Source organism: Mesoplodon mirus (assembly GCF_964341445.2).
Source record: "Mesoplodon mirus genome assembly, chromosome: 5".
Classification (NCBI taxonomy): Eukaryota; Metazoa; Chordata; class Mammalia; order Artiodactyla; family Ziphiidae; genus Mesoplodon; species Mesoplodon mirus.
The window spans coordinates 67,737,588-67,755,479 of NC_138980.1; the positions used below are offsets into that span (position 1 = coordinate 67,737,588).

General features: G+C 52.6%; 2 protein-coding genes across 7 annotated transcripts; both read left to right on the plus strand.

Annotated features, from left to right (window-relative positions):
* The first annotated feature begins 6,770 nt into the window (after nucleotides 1-6,770).
* SPATA24 (spermatogenesis associated 24) lies at nucleotides 6,771-13,257 on the plus strand. 6 transcript variants are annotated; one of them, XM_082623613.1, is made up of 6 exons: nucleotides 6,771-7,064; nucleotides 8,313-8,378; nucleotides 8,601-8,731; nucleotides 8,817-8,887; nucleotides 11,896-12,052; nucleotides 12,161-13,257. In XM_082623613.1, the coding sequence occupies exons 1-6, from the start codon at nucleotides 6,948-6,950 to the stop codon at nucleotides 12,288-12,290; spliced, it is 672 nt and encodes a 223-aa protein (XP_082479739.1). In that variant the 5' UTR covers nucleotides 6,771-6,947; the 3' UTR covers nucleotides 12,291-13,257. The 6 variants fall into 6 exon arrangements, with proteins under 6 accessions (XP_082479739.1, XP_082479738.1, XP_082479741.1 ...); XM_082623612.1 differs by having other exon boundaries at nucleotides 12,189-13,257; XM_082623615.1 differs by having other exon boundaries at nucleotides 11,950-12,052.
* Nucleotides 13,258-14,150: 893 nt separating this feature from the next.
* On the plus strand, nucleotides 14,151-17,239 carry PROB1 (proline rich basic protein 1; the record flags this gene model as incomplete). Its single annotated transcript, XM_082621695.1, has 1 exon — nucleotides 14,151-17,239. The coding sequence occupies exon 1, from the start codon at nucleotides 14,174-14,176 to the stop codon at nucleotides 17,237-17,239; it is 3,066 nt and encodes a 1,021-aa protein (XP_082477821.1). The 5' UTR covers nucleotides 14,151-14,173.
* Between the last annotated feature and the right edge of the window lie 653 nt (nucleotides 17,240-17,892).

Genomic DNA, 17,892 nt, shown 5'->3' on the forward strand with positions numbered 1-17,892 from the left:
CCCCAATCTCTGCTAGAAAATGGGCCATAATTAAACTGACTTGACAAGGTAAAAGACTCTGCTCTAGATGCCCGTGAATAGCGTAGCCACACCTGGATTTCATGACAGAGATGAGTTATCTGTGATGATACTAAATAGAGGCAATACTAACTCACTTCATTAAATGTCAGGTCTGTTGTCTGTTTTTAGAGCACTGACGGTACTGTTTTATTTATTACCTAATGGACTGCAACACTCACACCTGGTTTTCCTCAAAGGAATGGTATTTGCTTCGGGTTGAAGGATAGTTTAATCTATTTAGTACTGTCCAGAATATTGTTAAGCTATAATTTCCTGGGTTGCATTTTAAGATGGGTTGTCTGCATGATGGTAAAATAAGCGTTTTCCTCTTGCCTACATCATTTGGAAAGTTTTTATCATATATAAACTCTCTAGGCATGGCGTATTCTTGCTCTCAGAACTTGGCATGCAACTCTAGACTATTTCTGTGAGCACAAATGCAGACTGGAGACGCGTGATGGGAGTGGGGCTAAGAAATAGGGCTTGAGGCTCGAGCAGAAAGCGAAGCTCTCCTAAGAATGGAAGTGCCCTCTGCACTGCATGATCAGCAGTGAGAAAGGTGGGATGAAAACCCTTCTCATCACAAGGGGCACTGCAATTTAAAGGAATCCGTGTCCCCAGATTAGCAACCCTGGGGTTCATCTGCTCAAACTAGAAGACTTCTGAACTTCCTTGATGAGCTCCAGGCCTCACAGCTTGGGAGAAGTGACCAGCAAGAAAATGCCATTGCTGTTCTTTCTGTTGGAAACTATTAGAAATTACGCCGAACTCCAAACCCCACTGGAACGTGGAATCCAGCAGCCTAGTCAAGCTATGTGTTACTCTCATTTACATCCTCACACTCAGGACTGGCTTTGTGAGGAGGCACTGTTTGGATTCCAGAGCTTTCTGTTATGAATAGCCACACACGCGGGTTCATTGTCTGCATGCACTGTTCCTCACAGGAGCTAGCACTTAATTAGTATTTATTTTAGATCCATTTAAGGTATATGCTTAGTGTCCTAATATATTTATTTTTGGAAAGGACCAACTTATTATACATCTTATTTTTTGAGCCTGCATTGTTGATAACCTGTGCAGTGACCACCAAGTAACTATATACCTGTGTGTTAGATATTGATTACATCTTTTGCATCACATTCAGTATTTGGAATTAAAGATGTGAATGTTCTGTGACCAGAGCCAGGTTTGACACAGATGGAATCAGCTCCTGGTGGAGGAAGAATCCTGAAAAATCTGGTCACCTGATCCATTGCATCTGGATTGAGTGTATTTTAACAGAAAGAAATTAAATGGTTTTATATAAAAAGAATGGCTTTTTATTTTTCCTTTGTTCTTTTACCTTTGCCCATGGCACCCGTAGGTACTGCATATTGCCTGACTCCTTGGAGCCACTTAGGACTAGACAGGCTGTTGACCTCTGCTCCAGTGTTCCCTCATACATCAATGGAATTATTGGTGTTTAGCATAATAGATAGCATTGGTGGCATCACCAATTCAATATTTGTTTTCCATCAGATGTCAGCAGCTGCAGCATATTACAGCCAATGTACACATCAAATCTACTTAGCATCTGAACATCAGGTGTTATCCCAGTTCCTTGCTGGCTTTGTTCCTAATGGTCCTCAGGGTAGTCTTGGTTTAGAAATACAGGACATTGTTAATGTAATAATAATACCTTTCATGTGAAGAAATATTAAAGTGATATTCAATTCAGCAAAGATGGAGAACTTACTATGTACCAAGTGGGCTGAACTTTTGGGATGGGGGTCAGGAAACAAGTGAGACCCAGTACCATAGCTCCTGGAGTTCACATCTAATGGGGAAAGCCAATTAGACAATGCTCCCCAGTGGGATGAATTTCAAAGGGGAGACCAAAGGAAGCTTGGGAATCTATAACAATGGGATTTAATCCAGGATGGAGGATCAGTGAAAGCAATTCTGAGGAAAAGAGATTTGAAATGTAATCATCCTTCATACAGAGTGCAGTGATTTTTTAAATGGGGATAGAAGCAACACCATTGGAGTGCTCCCATTTCCACAAATAGCACCACCATCCATCCAAATATGAAGTCAGAAACCCAGGAGACTTTGTGTGGCAGACTTAATTTGGTGTCCTCCAGTGGACCACACCTAATATCCATGACCTTGTGTAGTCCCCTTTCTGACCCGGGCTGGCCTTGATCTTTAATCAATAGAATGTGGCAAAAACAGCAGCTTGCATTTTTGCACTTAGGGGAAACCAGCTTCCATTTAAGTCCCACCACCCTGAGACCACCAAGCATGGAGAAGCCATGCAGAGGAGAACCAAACAACTGAGCTGGCAGCTAGAACTGAACCCAGACACAATCTGAGCCAAGCTGGTTGCCACCCACACTGATGATCACAGCAGAAATGAGCTGCCCTGCCAAGCCTGATTCAAACTGCAGAACCGTGAGCAAATAATACACTGGCTAATGTTTGTTTCTTTTTTTTTTTTTTGGCCGCACCGAGCGGTATGTGGGATCTTAGTTCCCAGACCAGGGATTGAACCCGCGCCCCCTGCATTGCAAGCACAGAGTCTTAACCACTGGACCGCCAGGGAAGTCCCCTGGCTACTGTTTTAAGCCATGACATTTTGTGGTAGTCTGCAGCAGTAGATAACCAAACACCTCGACTCCCTTTTCCCCATATCCCCTCCATCATTAAGTCCTATAAATTCTACTTCCAGAACATCCTAAATCCATCTTCTCTCTTCATCTCCTCTGATAACATCTGACTCCCAAATACCATCCACTTTCTCTGACAGAAACTACTGCAGTAGCTGCCTAAGTAGTCTCTGTGCATTTACTTAGGGCCATCTCCAATCTATACACCTTGCTGCAACCAGAGAGATCTTTTCAAACATAAATTATAGCATATCACCCTCTTGTTTAAAATACTTCAGTACCTTTCTTTTGCCCCTGTAATAAAAATCAGCAAAGTCTTCAGTATGGCCTAATACTTAAGGTTCTACCAGGTTTCCGGCCGCTACCCCTGCTTGTCCTGTACATCTTTTTCTTTTCTGCCATACTAGCCTTTTAGTTACTACACTATGCCAACCCTTTTGCCCGAGGGACTTTGTATATACTGTTCCCTCTTTCTGGAAGCCTTTCCCATTCACTTGCCCCTGCCCCCTTTGCAAAGTGCCTCCTGGTTAACTTAATAGGTTTCATTCAGCTCAAACATCTCTTCCTCACACCTGACACCCCAGGCTGGGCTAAATCTCCTTTTAAATTACTCTCATTCCTCTCTTTCTTGTACCTCTCATAGCTATAATGCTATTTACTTGAATAGTGACTTAAATTGGGATTTATTTGGGTGTTTATTTGATTATTATCTGTCTCCCCCATTAGACTAAGTTCCAGTCTGGTTTTATCTGAACTGAACCTTGAAGGAAATGACATGTCACCTGTCAGGACTTCCTCTGGAAGTACAGCTCAAATTCTTTGAAACTACTTCCATCAAAAGGTAGGATGGGGCTTCCCTGGTGGCGCAGTGGTTGAGAGTCGCCTGCCGGTGCAGGGGACGCGGGTTCGTACCCCGGACCGGGAGGATCCCGCATGTTGCGGAGCGCCTGGGCCTGTGAGCCATGGCCGCTGGGCCTGCGCGTCTGGAGCCTGTGCTCCACAGGGGGAGAGGCCACAGCGGTGAGAGGCCCATGTGCCGCAAAGAAAAAAAAAAAAGGTCGGATGTGTCCCCACTGCTTGAATACGGACTCTGTGGTTCCTTGACGAATAGGGTTGGGCAGAAATGACACTATGCCAGTTTTTAGGCCCAGGCCTTAAGAAAACTGGCATCTCTCATTTCGTCACTTTGTGGGTTTTCTTTGTTTTTTGTTTTGGAACCCAGGCCCCCGGCAGTGGAAGAACAGAGTCCTAACCACTGGACCACCAGGGTATTCCCTCCGTTTCATCACTTCAGATGCTTTCTTTTAAACCCAATCACCATGCTATTAGAAAGCCCAAGTGGCGCATGGTGAGGAACCAAGAACCTTGGTCCTGAGTCTCAGATGAGCTCCCAGCTGACCGCACCAACTTGCCAGTTATGTGAGTGAGCCGTCCTGGAAGTGGAACTTCTCATACCCTCACCCCCCAGCCCACTAACCATCCCAGGCAATACGACATAGAGCAGGAATAAGCTTTCACTATTGAACCCTGCCCAAAGTGAAGATTCCTGAGCAAAGTGATTTTCTTAAGCTGTAAATTTTGGGTGGTTTGTTAATACAGCAGTAGATAACCAGAACATCAACCAGTATGACAAGCCTGTGCAGAAAGGCAGCACTTCCCAGGGCAGGATCACAAAGCTATCTGTGATGTCATGTTATCCTGAGCTTTGCTGAGCCCCAGCTGGCTAAGAACCTGTAGTTTTTGTTGACATAGAGTGGGAGTCTGTGGCAATCCCCAACCAGGGTGAGCGTCCCTCATGTCCATGCTAGTATGCAGGGTGCAGACCTGGATCCAGGGTTCTCTCTTTGCTCATAACTTCCCATCCTCAGGAACTGGCTGCTGGAGCCTTTTAGGGTTTTGCCCTAAATGTGGAGGGCAGCTGGCGGAGGTGAATGTTGAGTGGCAAGGGAACATCAAGCAGCACCTCCTAAAAGACCCTAGAGAGGGGACAGAGTTCGTGGGGAGATTCAGTGATTGCTGCCCCAGAGCAATGTGCAGCTTTGTCCAGGGTAATTCAAAGGAGCATTCGCATTTGAAAGACAAAGTTCCTAGAGGTCTCTGTCCTGAGGCACATAAACCACAGAGCATCCTATAGTCCCATGATATCCAATACAGTAGCCACTAGCTAATTATGGCTATTTAAATTTATTTGTTTGTTTGTTTGTTTGTTTATGACTGCGTTTGCTCTTTATTGGTGTGCCTGGGCTTTCTCTAGTTGCAGTGAGCAGGGGCTACTCTTCCTTGCGGAGCATGGGCTCTAGGCACACGGGCTTCAGTAGTTGCAGCACGTGAGCCATTGTGGCTCATGGGCTCTAGAGCCCAGGCTCAGTAGTTGTGGTGCATGGGCTTAGTTGCTCCGTGCATGTGGGATCTTCCCGGACCAGTGTTCGAACCCGTGTTCCCTGCATTGGCAGGTGGATTCTTAACCTTTGCGCCACCAGGGAAGTCCCTGGCTATTTAAATTTAAATTTTAATTGGAATTTTAAAAAAATTTAAAAAGCAATTCCTCAGTCACCTGAGCTACATTTCAAGTACTGCTGAGCCACGTGAGGCTACTGGCTGCTGGTACTGGACGGTGCAGAACATTTCCATCAGAAAAATTCTGTTGGACTCTACAGCTCTAGGCCCTTAAAAATTGATCAACAGAGGTGGCCTTGCCCTCAAGGACATGAGAACAGACACAATAAAAAAGGAAAGTTAAAACAAGGGCTACCACTGGGAGAGCCACAGGAATGGCCATGTTTGTCAGGTCACAACATCCAGCCAAAAAGAGGCACCTAAGCAGCTAAGGAGAGCAGCCTAAGTGGCTTACCTGAAATTTCAACTTCCCTTTGTGGTCATCGACAACATTTTTTCCAAACTCCTTCTTTTTTTTTTTTTTTTTTTTTTTTCTGTACGCGGGCCTCTCACTGCTGTGGCCTCTCCCGTTGCGGAGCACAGGCTCCAGATGCGCAGGCTCAGCGGCCATGGCTCACGGGCCCAGCCGCTCCGCGGCATGTGGGATCTTCCCGGACCGGGGCATGAACCCGTGTCCCCTGCATCGGCAGGCAGACTCTCAACCACTGCGCCACCAGGGAAGCCCCAAACTCTTTCTTAATATAGTCATTTCCTACTTGGGGGTTTCAAATTCCATAACTTCAGAATCCACTATGTTCAACCAAAATGCATCACAGCATTATGGTTAAGAACATGGACCCTGGAATCAGACTGCCTCTGTCCAAACCCTGTTCCAAGGCTCACTAGCTTGGGTGACCTTGGCTTATTGGGTTATTCATTCTCATAGAACCTGCATTTTCTCATCTGTAAAATGTGGACATTAGAACCTACTTCACAAGGTTATTGTGAAGATCACATGAAATAACACTAATAAGGCATAATGGTGTCATGAAATAGTGAATACTCGATAAATATTAGCTCTGGTAATAGCTAATATCTAATAGCCTGAGCATAATCTTATTTGGGTTTCAAAACAAGCCCTCAATGAGGATTGGTGGGGATGTGTGATCACCTTATCCTTCCCTGCCTCCATTTTACAAGTCTCCTTCATGCCTGACTTCAGTTCTAATATATTCAGGCTCTTCAGGCTGCCCAGAGCCTGGTACCAGAATGTGAGGACTCTTATCTTGGGTGAAGCCACTCTCCTTTTCTATTCTTGAGCTTCCCTTCATTGCTTAGGCTCAGGCCCCCTAAATACTAAGTGTGTTCCTAGGAGGAATAAAGATCACAGGAGGCTGGAGTCTCATACTATGGGGGAAATTTAGAGATTAGAGTGGAATAAAGAGACATGTGAAGCTAAATATACAGGGGTTGTCTCAGCTGACCCTTGCTTCAGGGTCTTGCAGTTTAATGGGCCCTGGGAGAAGGGTGAGGGCTGGTGTCTGAGTGTTGCCTGCCCCTCGGTCCTTACAGTAAGTATAAGCCGGGCCCTGCCCGCTCCTCAGGACTGCCTGAGAAACATATCATATAATAGATGTGCAAATTCCCTATAAACTTAAATTACTAACAGTGTTGGAAGTTCTCTTCCCCAGTCGGCTCCTCTAAGAGAGCGGCTCCTTTAAGAAGCGGGCCCCATCCCTGCTAACAAAGGAAGTCCCCGCCCCTGGTTGCCAGGGTGCTTTGTGGCGTCTCATTCTCATTGGTGGGCGTCAGCGGGGAGGCAAGCCGCGGCAGCCATTTCCAACGAGCTGGCGGGGGCGAAAGATGGCGACGCCCGTCTGGTGGTCGCGGGGGCGGTCAGGATCAGTGTGTCTCGCCTTCGATCAACTGCGGGACGTGATTGAGTCTCAGGAGGAACTGATCCACCAGCTGAGGAACGTGGTACGCAACCAGAAGAGCTGGGGGATGCCGGACTGGACGCCTAAGTGGTGGGGGCGGGGCCAGACCCTGTCCCGATGCCAGGGGCGGGCCGATAGCACATTGCCAATGGCGTCATCACGAGGAGGCGGGGCCCAGATGTGTTCCGGCTGGTAGAGGTGGAGCCAAAAGGGGGCAGTGTCTCGTGAATATTTACCGGGGAATTTTAGTCAAAGCCAAGTTGTTTCCTACTCTCTTTGACTGGTTGTGCAGGGCCTGATAGATATGCCCATCTATTCACTGAGCTTTAGTTTCCCCATTTCGTTTTTTTTTCTTTTTGGCCTCGCCACATGGCTTGCGGGATCTTAGTTCCCTGACCAGGGATCCAACCCCGGCCTCTCGCAGTGAAAGCTGGAGTACTAACCACTGGACCGCCAGGGAATTCCCAATTTCCTCATTTCTAATTGAAGATGACTTCACTGACTTGCCAAGGCCTTTGTGTGCAGAGTAACTATAACATCCTTCCTATTATGGAATCCCCTCCCCATGATGAGTGCATTAAGCACAGAATTGGCTCTTCACATGTTGACTTAAAGGCTTCCAACCCCTTTATGTCCCTTTGCTTTTGCTTTTTTGATCAAACCGCCGTTCATGGGTGCAAAGCACTGGAGCCACAGATTACATGGACAGGCATGGTAAAATCCTGGCCAACTGGAGTTCATAGTTTTTCTGTTTTGTTTTTTTATCTGGGTAAGAAGGTGGGGACACATAAAACTGACTTCACATCTATTTCTTTAACGGTAGTATGCAGCTCTGGACACTGAATTACCTGCATACCTTTAGGTACCCAGGTCTTTCTGTTGGCAGCTGACCTTTGCATGTGTGTTCTCACTGTCTGGAACACTTTTCTTTTCCATCCTCTTCTTCTGGCCCACCCCTATTTAGCAGTCAGATATCAGGTTGACGTCCCCTTCCCTTGAAGCTGTTCTGACCCTTCCCCAGGCCGGGTCAGGGGCCTCCTCTGGGAACCTCCATCATAGCACACACCATGTTAGAAGTGGTGGCCATGGGCTGTCTTATCCACGAGACTTCTTGCTCCTTGAGGGCAGGACGTAGAGCTGAGCATCAGTGAGTCTTGTGGAATGAACTCTCCCTTCCCTGGGCCTCAGTGTCATCCTAGGTGCCCTGGGCATCCCATTATCTATCCTCAGTCCTGGTCCCTAGAGAAACCCCTACCACCCCAGACCCTCCCTGAGCCAGGCTCTGTTGCAGATGGTTCTCCAGGACGAAAATTTTGTCAGTAAAGAAGAGTTCCAGGCAGTGGAGAAAAAGCTGGTGGTAAGTGATGGCCTCTGTCAGCTTCCCCCATTTCCCAGGATCCCTGTGACTGGGTAGAGTCATTGAGTATTAGCCTCTGAGAGCCTCCAGCCCCAATAGTAAGGACAGAATCTTCCTGTACCCTGGCTTCTATGTGCCCTTCTGAGAAAGGGGGCTGGTTAAGGGAGCCTAGGAGACCCAGCGTGGCTTGGGGTAATGAGGTCACTACTGCTGCCCCTGCAGGAAGAGAAAGCTGCCCATGCCAAGACCAAGGTTCTCCTGGCCAAGGAAGAGGAGAAGTTGCAGTTTGCCCTCGGAGAGGTAGAGGTGCTGTCTAAACAGCTTGAGAAAGAGAAGCTGGCCTTTGAAAAGGCGTGAGTGGGCCTTGGTAGTGGGGGAACGGTTGGGGGTTCCATCTGCCCATCAGCCTTCCCACCCTTTCTTATCTTCTCCACTCAGGCTCTCCAGTGTCAAGAGCAGAGCCCTGCAGGAGTCCAGCAAGAAGGACCAGCTCATCACCAAGTGCAATGGTAGGCGGGAGGCCCGCACTCCCTCCCATGCTTACATGCGTGGGCTCTTCCCTAACAGCCCAGTGCCTGTGTCCAGAGCAGGGTTTCACCCCAACTTGTGTCCCTGGCTGAGGATACATGCAAGCCCAGGTGGGCCACACCTTTGCAAAGGCCTTCAGCGAGCAGGCAGGCCACGGAAATGAGGGAAGTAGTTGGTGTACAGTATTCCTCATGGCCATAAAGGAATGGGCTCGCTCCCATTTTTCTTGAAACATATGACCTTCTTAGTCCACCTTTTTGTTTTCCCACTTTTGGTGACTATTAGTAATAGTGTACTTTACTTATAACTCTGTTAGCAGAGGAACAACGGGGCAAGCACAGTGCTGTGTGGAAGCTGACCCTTAGTTTCAGTGTTGGGGACCCAATAGGAGGAGTGGGGACTGTGGTAATGTGGAGAACCATGCCCCCTCTCAAGGGCCTAGCACCTCTGCTGTGGGAATAGGGGCCCAGTACTGTCAGATCTTTAAAAAAGAAACTGGAAACCACATTTTAATGGAAGCGTTTCTGACTTTTTAGTGTTGGCAACTGATTTAGAAATTTTTAAAGTATTGTATGGGCCAGGGAAAATATGTCTGTGGGCCGTTAGGTTTCAACTCTGCTCTATGCAGATGCCTGTGGCCACTTGTTGGCCCAGTTGGTGCCCTGAGTTGTGGGGCACTTTCAGTGAGCTACCCAGTGTCCTGAGACCTTAGGACCCACTTTCATTTTCCCAGAATGCTAAACTCCCCTTACCTAGTTTAAGAAGTAGATGTAAATTCCATATACAACATTTCCTTCATTCACTGCAGCATTCATTTTGAGTAGGCCAGAATTCAAGCCCAAAAGAGGTTCAGTGTCTCTCCTGATGGGCCCCCACCTGGAGCCTTGGGCACCCCCTACCCACCAATGCAGCCTTCTCTCTCCCCTGGTGAGTACTGTCACAGGAAAGATGCCAGCAGGCTGCCATCTTGATCTGGCCAGGTGGGCTAACGAGCCTTATGGTTGTTTGATCAAGAGCTCCTGTTAGGGCTTCCCTGGTGGTGCAGTGGTTAAGAATCCGCCTGCCAGTGCAGGGGACATGGGTTTGAGTCCTGGTCCGGGAAGATCCCACATGCCGCAGAGCAACTAAGCCTGTGCGCCACAACTACTGAGCCTGCGCTCTAGAGCCCGCAAGCCACAACTACTGAGCCCGCGTGCCTAGAGCCCGTGCTTCGCAACAGGAGAGGCCACCGCAATGAGAAGCCCACACACCGCAACAAACAGTAGCCCCCGCTCACCGCAACTAGAGAAAAGCCCGCGCGCAGCAACGAAGACCCAACGCAGCCAAAAATAAAATAAAATAAATAAATAAAATTTAAAAAAGAGCTCCTGTTAGGACCTCCTGGAGCCCAACAGGCAGTCAGTGCCTCCATACCCAAGGATGTTGGTCTCCTAGTCCTTCCCCTTTCCCTGGACATCCCCCCACTTCCCTAAAAGGAACCTAGGGTTCTTTCCTGGTGCTGCTAGAGGCCCTTCCTCTACGACATTTCCTAGAGATCAGCCAGGGCCTCGGGGGCTCTGCGTCTGCTTGTGGAATGTGTGTGAGTCACGGGGAGGAGCCTGGCTGCCTCCCCCAAGAATGTTCTGAACTCCTCCAGTAGGGCATAAGCCCTCACCTGAGGAGATCTGGTGACCTGAGCTACCCCCTGGCCTGTCTCCCACCCCCGCTACCTCCCTTTGCATGGTTCCAGTTTTACACTTACATAGTTCCTTATTCTTCTCAAAACGCTTTTCTAACCATTCTCTCATTGGGTGCCATTTATTCTAAATTTAGCTCTCATTTATTTTAAAAGATTCAAACACACTTATGGTACTTTTTTCCCGTAAGAACTTCACAAGCAATCAGTTTGGATTCACTGGATGACCTGAGGAAGGAGGTTCAATAGTCCTGGTCCTGTGACCCAGCGAGCCCATGTTTTCATTCTTTCCCTTCACCCATGTCTCTCTGTAACGTGTGCCTTAACTTTTTATCAGATCTTCTCTTTTGAAACCTTCACTGCTTCAGTATATCTGCATTTTCAGAGCTTATGTTCTAGTTAATCTTTGTCTAGCCTTTAAAAGCAGTAGGATTTTCTTCCTTTGAGAATCAGAATTTTCCAGGACTCCCTGAGGGACATTATGTAAATGAAGCAACCCCAGATCCCTACAGCCTCACTGGATTTTAACCCAAGACACAAAACTTACGCTTGCTTCTAATGCGCACTTAATCTGGGGGTAAGCTTTGCCACCACTATCTCCCTGGGTCCTCCCCACCCGCCCTGTGGAATAGGGATCCTGTCTTCTCCCCTGAAGCCCTAACACAGGGCTGGGCATCCAGCTGGTCCTCAGTAGGTCTGGTTGGATTGAAATGACTGAATTAGGTGATGTTTCTAAGACCTAAAGGCCCAGGGGACATCCTGTTCATTCCACAAAAAAAAGTATTGTACATCTAGTATGTGCCAGGTACTATTTTAGGCCTTAGGGCTAAAGCCGTGAATAAAACAAAAAATCCTTGTCCTTGTGGACCTTATATCCTAGTAGAGGAAAAGACAAATGAGCAAAATGTATGGTCTGCGAGATATAAGTGCTAAGAAGGAAAATAAAGCAGGAAAGGGGGATAGGAAGTATTGGGAAGGGTTGTGATTTTAGACTAGGAAGGGTCTCGCCAAGGAGGTGATATCTGTAAAGAGCTGCAGGAGTTGAGGGCAGGAGCCATTCATCCTCCTGCTTTTGGGCAGGGCTGACCATCTCTCTCCAAGGGCCCTTGCCTGCCCTCATGTGAGCTACCTGGTCCAGAATAGAACTGTAAAGTCACTGACACATTCATCAAGATGTTGTGCCCTCCACTCCCACCCCATCATGACTCCATAATAAACTCATTCTTATGAAGGCATTAGCAACTACTGTTGGACAACCCCTGGGTGGGGGGAGCCAAGTTCTGAAAAGACCCCTGAGGGAATGCCTTATTTCAGGAAGGAGCGCATGGGATGGGAACCACTCCTCCTGCCTGCCTCTCTCCCCCACAGAAATTGAGTCTCAGGTTATAAAGCAAGAAGATATACTTAATGGCAAAGAGAATGAGATTAAGGAGTTGCAGCAAGTTATCAGCCAGCAGAAAGAGATTTTCAGGTGAGGGGTCCGGGCCAGGCTGGGGGTTGTTGATGGAAGTGGGGAGCCAGACCTCTGGTCCCTACCCTTGGGCTGTCCCCAGCCCATGCCCAGCTGGCTCCGTTGCAGGAATCACATGTCTGACTTCTGGATCCAGAAGCAGCAGGAGAACTACATGGCCCAGGTGCTGGACCAGAAGCATAAGAAAGCCTTGGGGATGCGTCAGACCTGGAGCCGCCAGTGTTCCAAGGAAAAATAAAATGGTCATCTCCTTCCTGTTATCTGGCTGTAATGCCCAACCTCTGCCTCCTCTGCTGTGGTGGTCCCCATCCTGACCCTTCCGATCCCTGCGGGTACCTCCCTCAGGCCTCACAGTGGCCTGGACCCCAGGGAAGAGGTAGGGTGAAAGGCAAAAGACACTCTCCTTCCTTCTTCCCTGCCTGCCTTTTGGACCACCACCTGCCAGGCCACTGCTGTGTTCAGAATGGATGCTCCTCGAGTCTCCAGCCCCTACTACTCCCCTCCCTCCCTCCTTTGGGTAGTAGTGGGGGCCCATGGGGGTATGGGGTTGTAGCCTAGGGAAGGACTACTTGGTTGTCTAGTAGGCACTGTCCCTTCTTACTCTTGGTATTAAATTCCTTCCTACATAAACAACCCTGGTTATCCCAGTGCCCTGGTAAATTTAACTCTCCCAACTTGAAGGGCTTTCTGTGTATGTGTTGTGTATGTGTCTGTGAGAAGCCCCGACTGGAGAGTTCAAAGATGGTGGGTTCCAGGACCACAGTGAATTTGGGAAATCAGTTTCCATCACATAACAACGCTGTACCTGTGAATCACATTTGCATCTTCTTACACATCTCCCAAACAGAAGCTTATTAGTCTGCACAAATGGAGGAAGGGGAAAGGACAATGCTGTGTTGTGTGTTTTTCTTCTGCTATGTCTATTTTTAAGGTGGGATAACTGTGTGAAGGGGCTATGATGTGCTCAAGTTGCATATGCAGGGCTGGATGTAATGGACAGGCTGGATCCTCTCAGAAGCCATCACTAATGTGCCCTAGGTGATCAAGGGGACACACCAGGCAGGGGTCCCACTCAAGGGAGGCTGAGTCAGATGTGTCAAGTCTAGCCTTTCCTGGCTCAATGTGAGAATGAATGCGTAGGAGGGGCCAGTGCTCTTGCTCCAGGGCCAGCTGGGGCCTGAGTCATAGCAGGACCTTGAAGCCAGAAGTTTAAGGGCAAGTGGTGCCCATTGTCATTGTCCCAAGAGAGTGACAGGTGGTGGCTGCTTCCCCATCAGCACTTGTCCCCAGGGCAAGTCCTGAGGTGGCAGGGGCTGGAATGAGGGCCTTGTGAGTGCATGGGGGAGCACAGAGCTATTCTTGCCTCAGAGGGGCTTTAGAGAAGGGACCACAGCTACCCCAGAGTTTCCTAAGAGATGCCACATCAGCATCCGGGACTTGTTCTGGCAGCCTGAAAAGCTAGAACTGTCCCCTCCAGCCTAGGTTTCCACTTAGGGCAGTGGGTCCAGCCAGGGACAGCAGTTTTTTGAGGCCCCAGTACAACTTTTGGAGTCGGGGGGAGCGGAGCCCTCCAAGCCATGCTCCTCTATCAAAGGTGAGGGGGGAATGCACTCTTATGAGCTCTAGCGACAGACTATGGGAGGGCTAGGGAGGAGGGTGCACTGCAGTGATGGGAAGACGCGGGGGACTGACATAAAGATGAAATTGTTAGCAAGACCTGAGTTGTCTGGTCTCCTGGCTCACACTCTGATCCACATGCCGTAGTGCTTGATCTCGGGCAGGTCCCTGCTTAGCCTCCGTTCTGTCACCTGTGATGGATGAGTGGAGTTGGGCCTAGCTCCTGCGTACAAGTTGGATGCCTGCCCTCCCCTCCCCTTCCCGTCAACCAAAGCCTCGAATACCACCCCAGGCTCTCCGGCCGCGCCGGAGAAGGGGTCTGGGAGGGTAGGACCCAGGGCCCAGTTCTCTCCGGCTGCCTACGCCGCCGTCTCGGGAGCGGACGCGGCCGCTTTAAGGCGCGGTGACCCCACGGCACCCGCGGGCGGGGCGGGGACAGTGCGGGCGTCGCGGCACCAGCGGAGGCGAACGAGAGGGAGAGAGTGCGCGGCGTCCGGCCCCAGCATGCTGACCGCGTTCACCCCGCCAACCCTGCCTGGGCTCCCAGGGCGGCTGCCCGCGGCCCCCGCGCGGCGCCAGGACTCCTCCAGTTCGTCAGGCTCCTACCACACGGCTCCGGGTTCTCCAGAGCCCCCGGACGTTGGGCCGGACGCGGAGGGCAGGGCGAATTGGCCCACGGTGGCCCCTGTGCTGGGGGAGGGCGCGCAGCCTCGCCTGTCCGTCAGCGCCCAGAATAGCCGCCAGCAGCTCGGGCCCAGCTCGGGTTTCCCGCGAGGCCCGGCCTCGGGCCCTCGGCCACCCCAGCCCCAGCTGCGCATGCTGCCGTCGGGGGAGATGGAAGTCATCTTCGGCGCCGGGCCCCTGTTCAGCCGTTCTGACGCAGAGGATAGCGAGGTGCACCAGCTCACGACGCAGGCCTTCCGCAGCCTCTCTCCGCCCGGCTCCGCGTCTCCCATCCCTGCCGAACCGCAGCCCCAGGGCCCCGACGGTGGCTCCCGCTGGGCCACCTACCTGCAGCTGCGACCCCGCGGGCCGAGTCCTGCCACCCCAGCGCAGTTCGAGTGTGTGGAGGTGGCGCTGGAGGAGCGTGCCGCGCCTGCCAGGCCCCGGACGGTGCCCAAACGTCAGATCGAGCTGCGCCCCCGGCCCCGGAGTCCCCCGCGGGAGGCCAGCGCGCCGCCCCCGCGACTGTTCCTGCGCACCGGCTCCCTGGACGAGTCTCTGGGCCGCCTGCAGGCTGCTGCGGACCTCGTGCAGACGGCGCTGGCCAGAAAACTGAGCCCCGCGACCCCTGCCCCAAGCAGCGCCACCTTCGGACCCACGTTTCCGCCAGAGCCTGCGGCCCCGGAAACGCCCCGCAGTACTCGAGTGGCCCTGAAAGAGGCCAGGTCTCGGCCACCTCGTGTGCATTATAGTTCAGCCCCCGCCAGGGCCCCACGACCGTGGCCTAGCCTCCGTGAGCGCGCAATTCGGCGCGACAAGCCCGCGCCCGGGACCGAGCCGCTGGGTCCAGTTAGTTCCAGCATCTTCCTGCAGTCTGGGGAGAAGATCCAGGAGGCGCACCACCAGGAACCCAAGACTCGGTTCCCGCGAGAGACTCCGGATCGAACCGTCCTGAAGGCACAGAGTCCGTCTTCCCAGTCTAGGGCCCCCCGGGAGGTTTCGAGTAAGGCTGTGAGACCGAGGAGCCCATCCCCACTGTGGCAAGCCCCAAATGGGACCGTGCGGGGTCCTCGCTGCTCCTCGCCCCAGAACCTGTCCCCGTGGAATAGGGCTATCCGGAAGGTGAGTGGCCCGTCGCTCCCCGAGGCATCCTCCGCATGGGGAAATCAGGATGCTGCTGTCACGGAAACTGTCAGCAGAAAGAGCCCTTCCCCTCCGACCCTTTCCCAGTGGAATCGGGGTGTTGCCAGTGCAAGAAGCCCATCCCCCGAAGCTCCTTCCTCGTGGAAGGTTCCGCATCCGGCAGTTGGGGATACAGTTGAGGGGAGTAGGAGCCCGTCCCCGCCAAACTTGTCCTCATGGGAGACTCCAGATCGTCCTACTGGGACGTGGAGCCCATCGCCCCAAGAGACGTGGGACTCCACGGTGCAGAGCTCAGCGGTAGTGTCTACGCGGGAAGCTATGAATGGCGTAGCCCAGGAGGAACTGGTGCCACCCACGCCATCTGCACCCGGGACTCCAGAGCTAACAGAGGCGCAGAGTCCGTCCACGCGGGAGATGCCGGATCTTGCCTTCCGAGGCAGCCAGCTGTCGCCAGCGGTGGCTGCACCCCAGCTGCCCCTCAGTCGCCTCGTGGGCACCCTGGATGCCGACGCGCGCCCGGAAGCCTTGGGCTCTGGAGAAGCGGCCTCGGGACGCCCGCGCGTGGCCATTCCGCGGCCCCGCGACGTGCGCAAGATGGTGAAGACCACATACGCGCCAAGCTTCCCGGCAAGCACCCCAGGCTCAGGGCTGCCTGCACCTCCTGCGGAACCCCGCGGGGAGGAAGGCGGCGCATCCAAGACACAAGAGCTTCAGGCGCTGGGGGCCCCCGCCCCGGCTCACTACACTTCCGTTTTTCTCAAGGACTTTCTGCCGGTCGTGTCACACCCCTACGAGACCCCAGAGCCAACCGCAGACACAGTCCCCCGGGACGTTACGCAGCCCAACGGGGTCCTGCGGCGGAGGGCAGAGAACAGCACGGCGAAACCCTTCGCGCGCACTGAGATCCGCCTGCCTGGTGCCTTGGCCTTAGGCCGCCGGCCGGAGGGAACCCAGGGAGTCGTGGTGCGCGGTCCTGGCGGAAAGAACAGGGATGCAGAGCCCCAGCGCCTGGTCCCCGACGACAAGGGTCGTGCCAGCCCTCTAGGCGGCGCTCGCACCTCACCCCAGAAGTCGCCGATAGGGCCGGCAGGGACCCAACCTCCCGGACCGCCCCGCCCCAGCTCCCCGCAGGCGTACCCTAGCTCGAGCCCTGGAATAGCACCGAAACAGAAGACGCCACCTATGGCCCCTGAGCCCGCGGTTGCGGTCCAGTCGCCCCTCCCGCGGGAGCCCCAAGCGTCCGCTGGCAGAGCGGCCCCGCCCCAGGCCCGCGCCGCCTCGGCGCCTCCCATGGACCGGTCCCCGGAAGGCCCCTCCCAGGGGGCGCGCAGGCCGCCCGGGGCCGCGCACCCGGGGAAGGTCCTGGTGGACCCAGAGAGCGGCCGCTACTACTTTGTGGAGGCGTCGAGGCAGCCTCGGCTGCGGCTGCTCTTCGACCCCGAAAGCGGGCAGTACGTGGAGGTGCTGCTGCCACCCTCGCCCTCGGTGCCACCCCGCCGCGTCTACACCCCGCTGGCCCTGGGCCCCGGCCTCTACCCGCCGGCCTATGGGTCTATCCCTGGCCTCTCACTGCCACCATCCCCGGGCCCGCCGGCCTTCAGCGGCCCCCAGCTACCCTGGGCCTCCGAGGCGGGGCCCCTGGACGGGATGTACTACCTGCCAGTGAGCGGGGCACCCAGCCCCGCGCCTCCTCTGCTCCTCTGTGCTCCACCCTCCAGCTTGGGTCCCGCCCAGCCGAGCAAGGGCTCCTTGTTCCCCGTGTGAGGCCCCAGGGCCTGATCCCCATGGTGTTGGGACCCGTTAATGGCCTTGGAGGTTCTGGCATCCAGTCCTGTGCCCTCTTTTCCTTCTATCACCTCTTTCTTTTACCCACCTTATGCAGTCTTCAGGCCAGAAGTTACCTTCAGAGTGCTTATCTGAGACCCCCAGCGTTGATGGAGCTGGAGCTCAGGAAATGGCTGCCTGTTTCCTCCCCCCGACAAAATCGTATACCCCTTTCCCAAGCATTCCCAGAGTGTGGTGTGTTGGGGGGCTGTGTGTGTGTGTTGGGGGATGAAAAAAATGCAGAACGTGAGAGTTGTGAGTTAAGTTTTATTTGGGGCAAAATGAAAACTATAAACCTGGGAGACAGCCTCTCAGCACTGAGGAACTGCTCCGAAGAGGTAAGTGGGGGAAGTCAGTGTATATGTGGGTTTGGTGAAGGGGGATACAGGCAATCAAGACCACATTTTGGCAGAAGGTTGCTGCTAGTCACAAGGAGCAGATGTCCATTAATGATTTTAGTGCTTTTCTAGTTATGAGAAGATGCAAGAAATTGGGCTCATAAAATCTTCTCCTGAAAATATCTGACTATCTAAAGGCCTTTTCTGCCAGTTTTTCCCAGAGCGCAGAGGGCCTCATTCCTGATCTCTGCCCAG

What these genes read in the sequence shown, in the direction of transcription:
- SPATA24 (XM_082623612.1), top strand. Translation starts at nt 6,948, where the DNA reads ATGGCGACGCCCGTCTGGTGGTCGCGGGGGCGGTCAGGATCAGTGTGT. An exon ending in TCCACCAGCTGAGGAACGTG is followed by an intron (nt 7,065 to 8,312) that starts GTACGCAACCAG and finishes GCTCTGTTGCAG; the next exon opens with ATGGTTCTCCAGGACGAAAA. An exon ending in CAGCAGAAAGAGATTTTCAG is followed by an intron (nt 12,053 to 12,188) that starts GTGAGGGGTCCG and finishes TTCTGGATCCAG; the next exon opens with AAGCAGCAGGAGAACTACAT.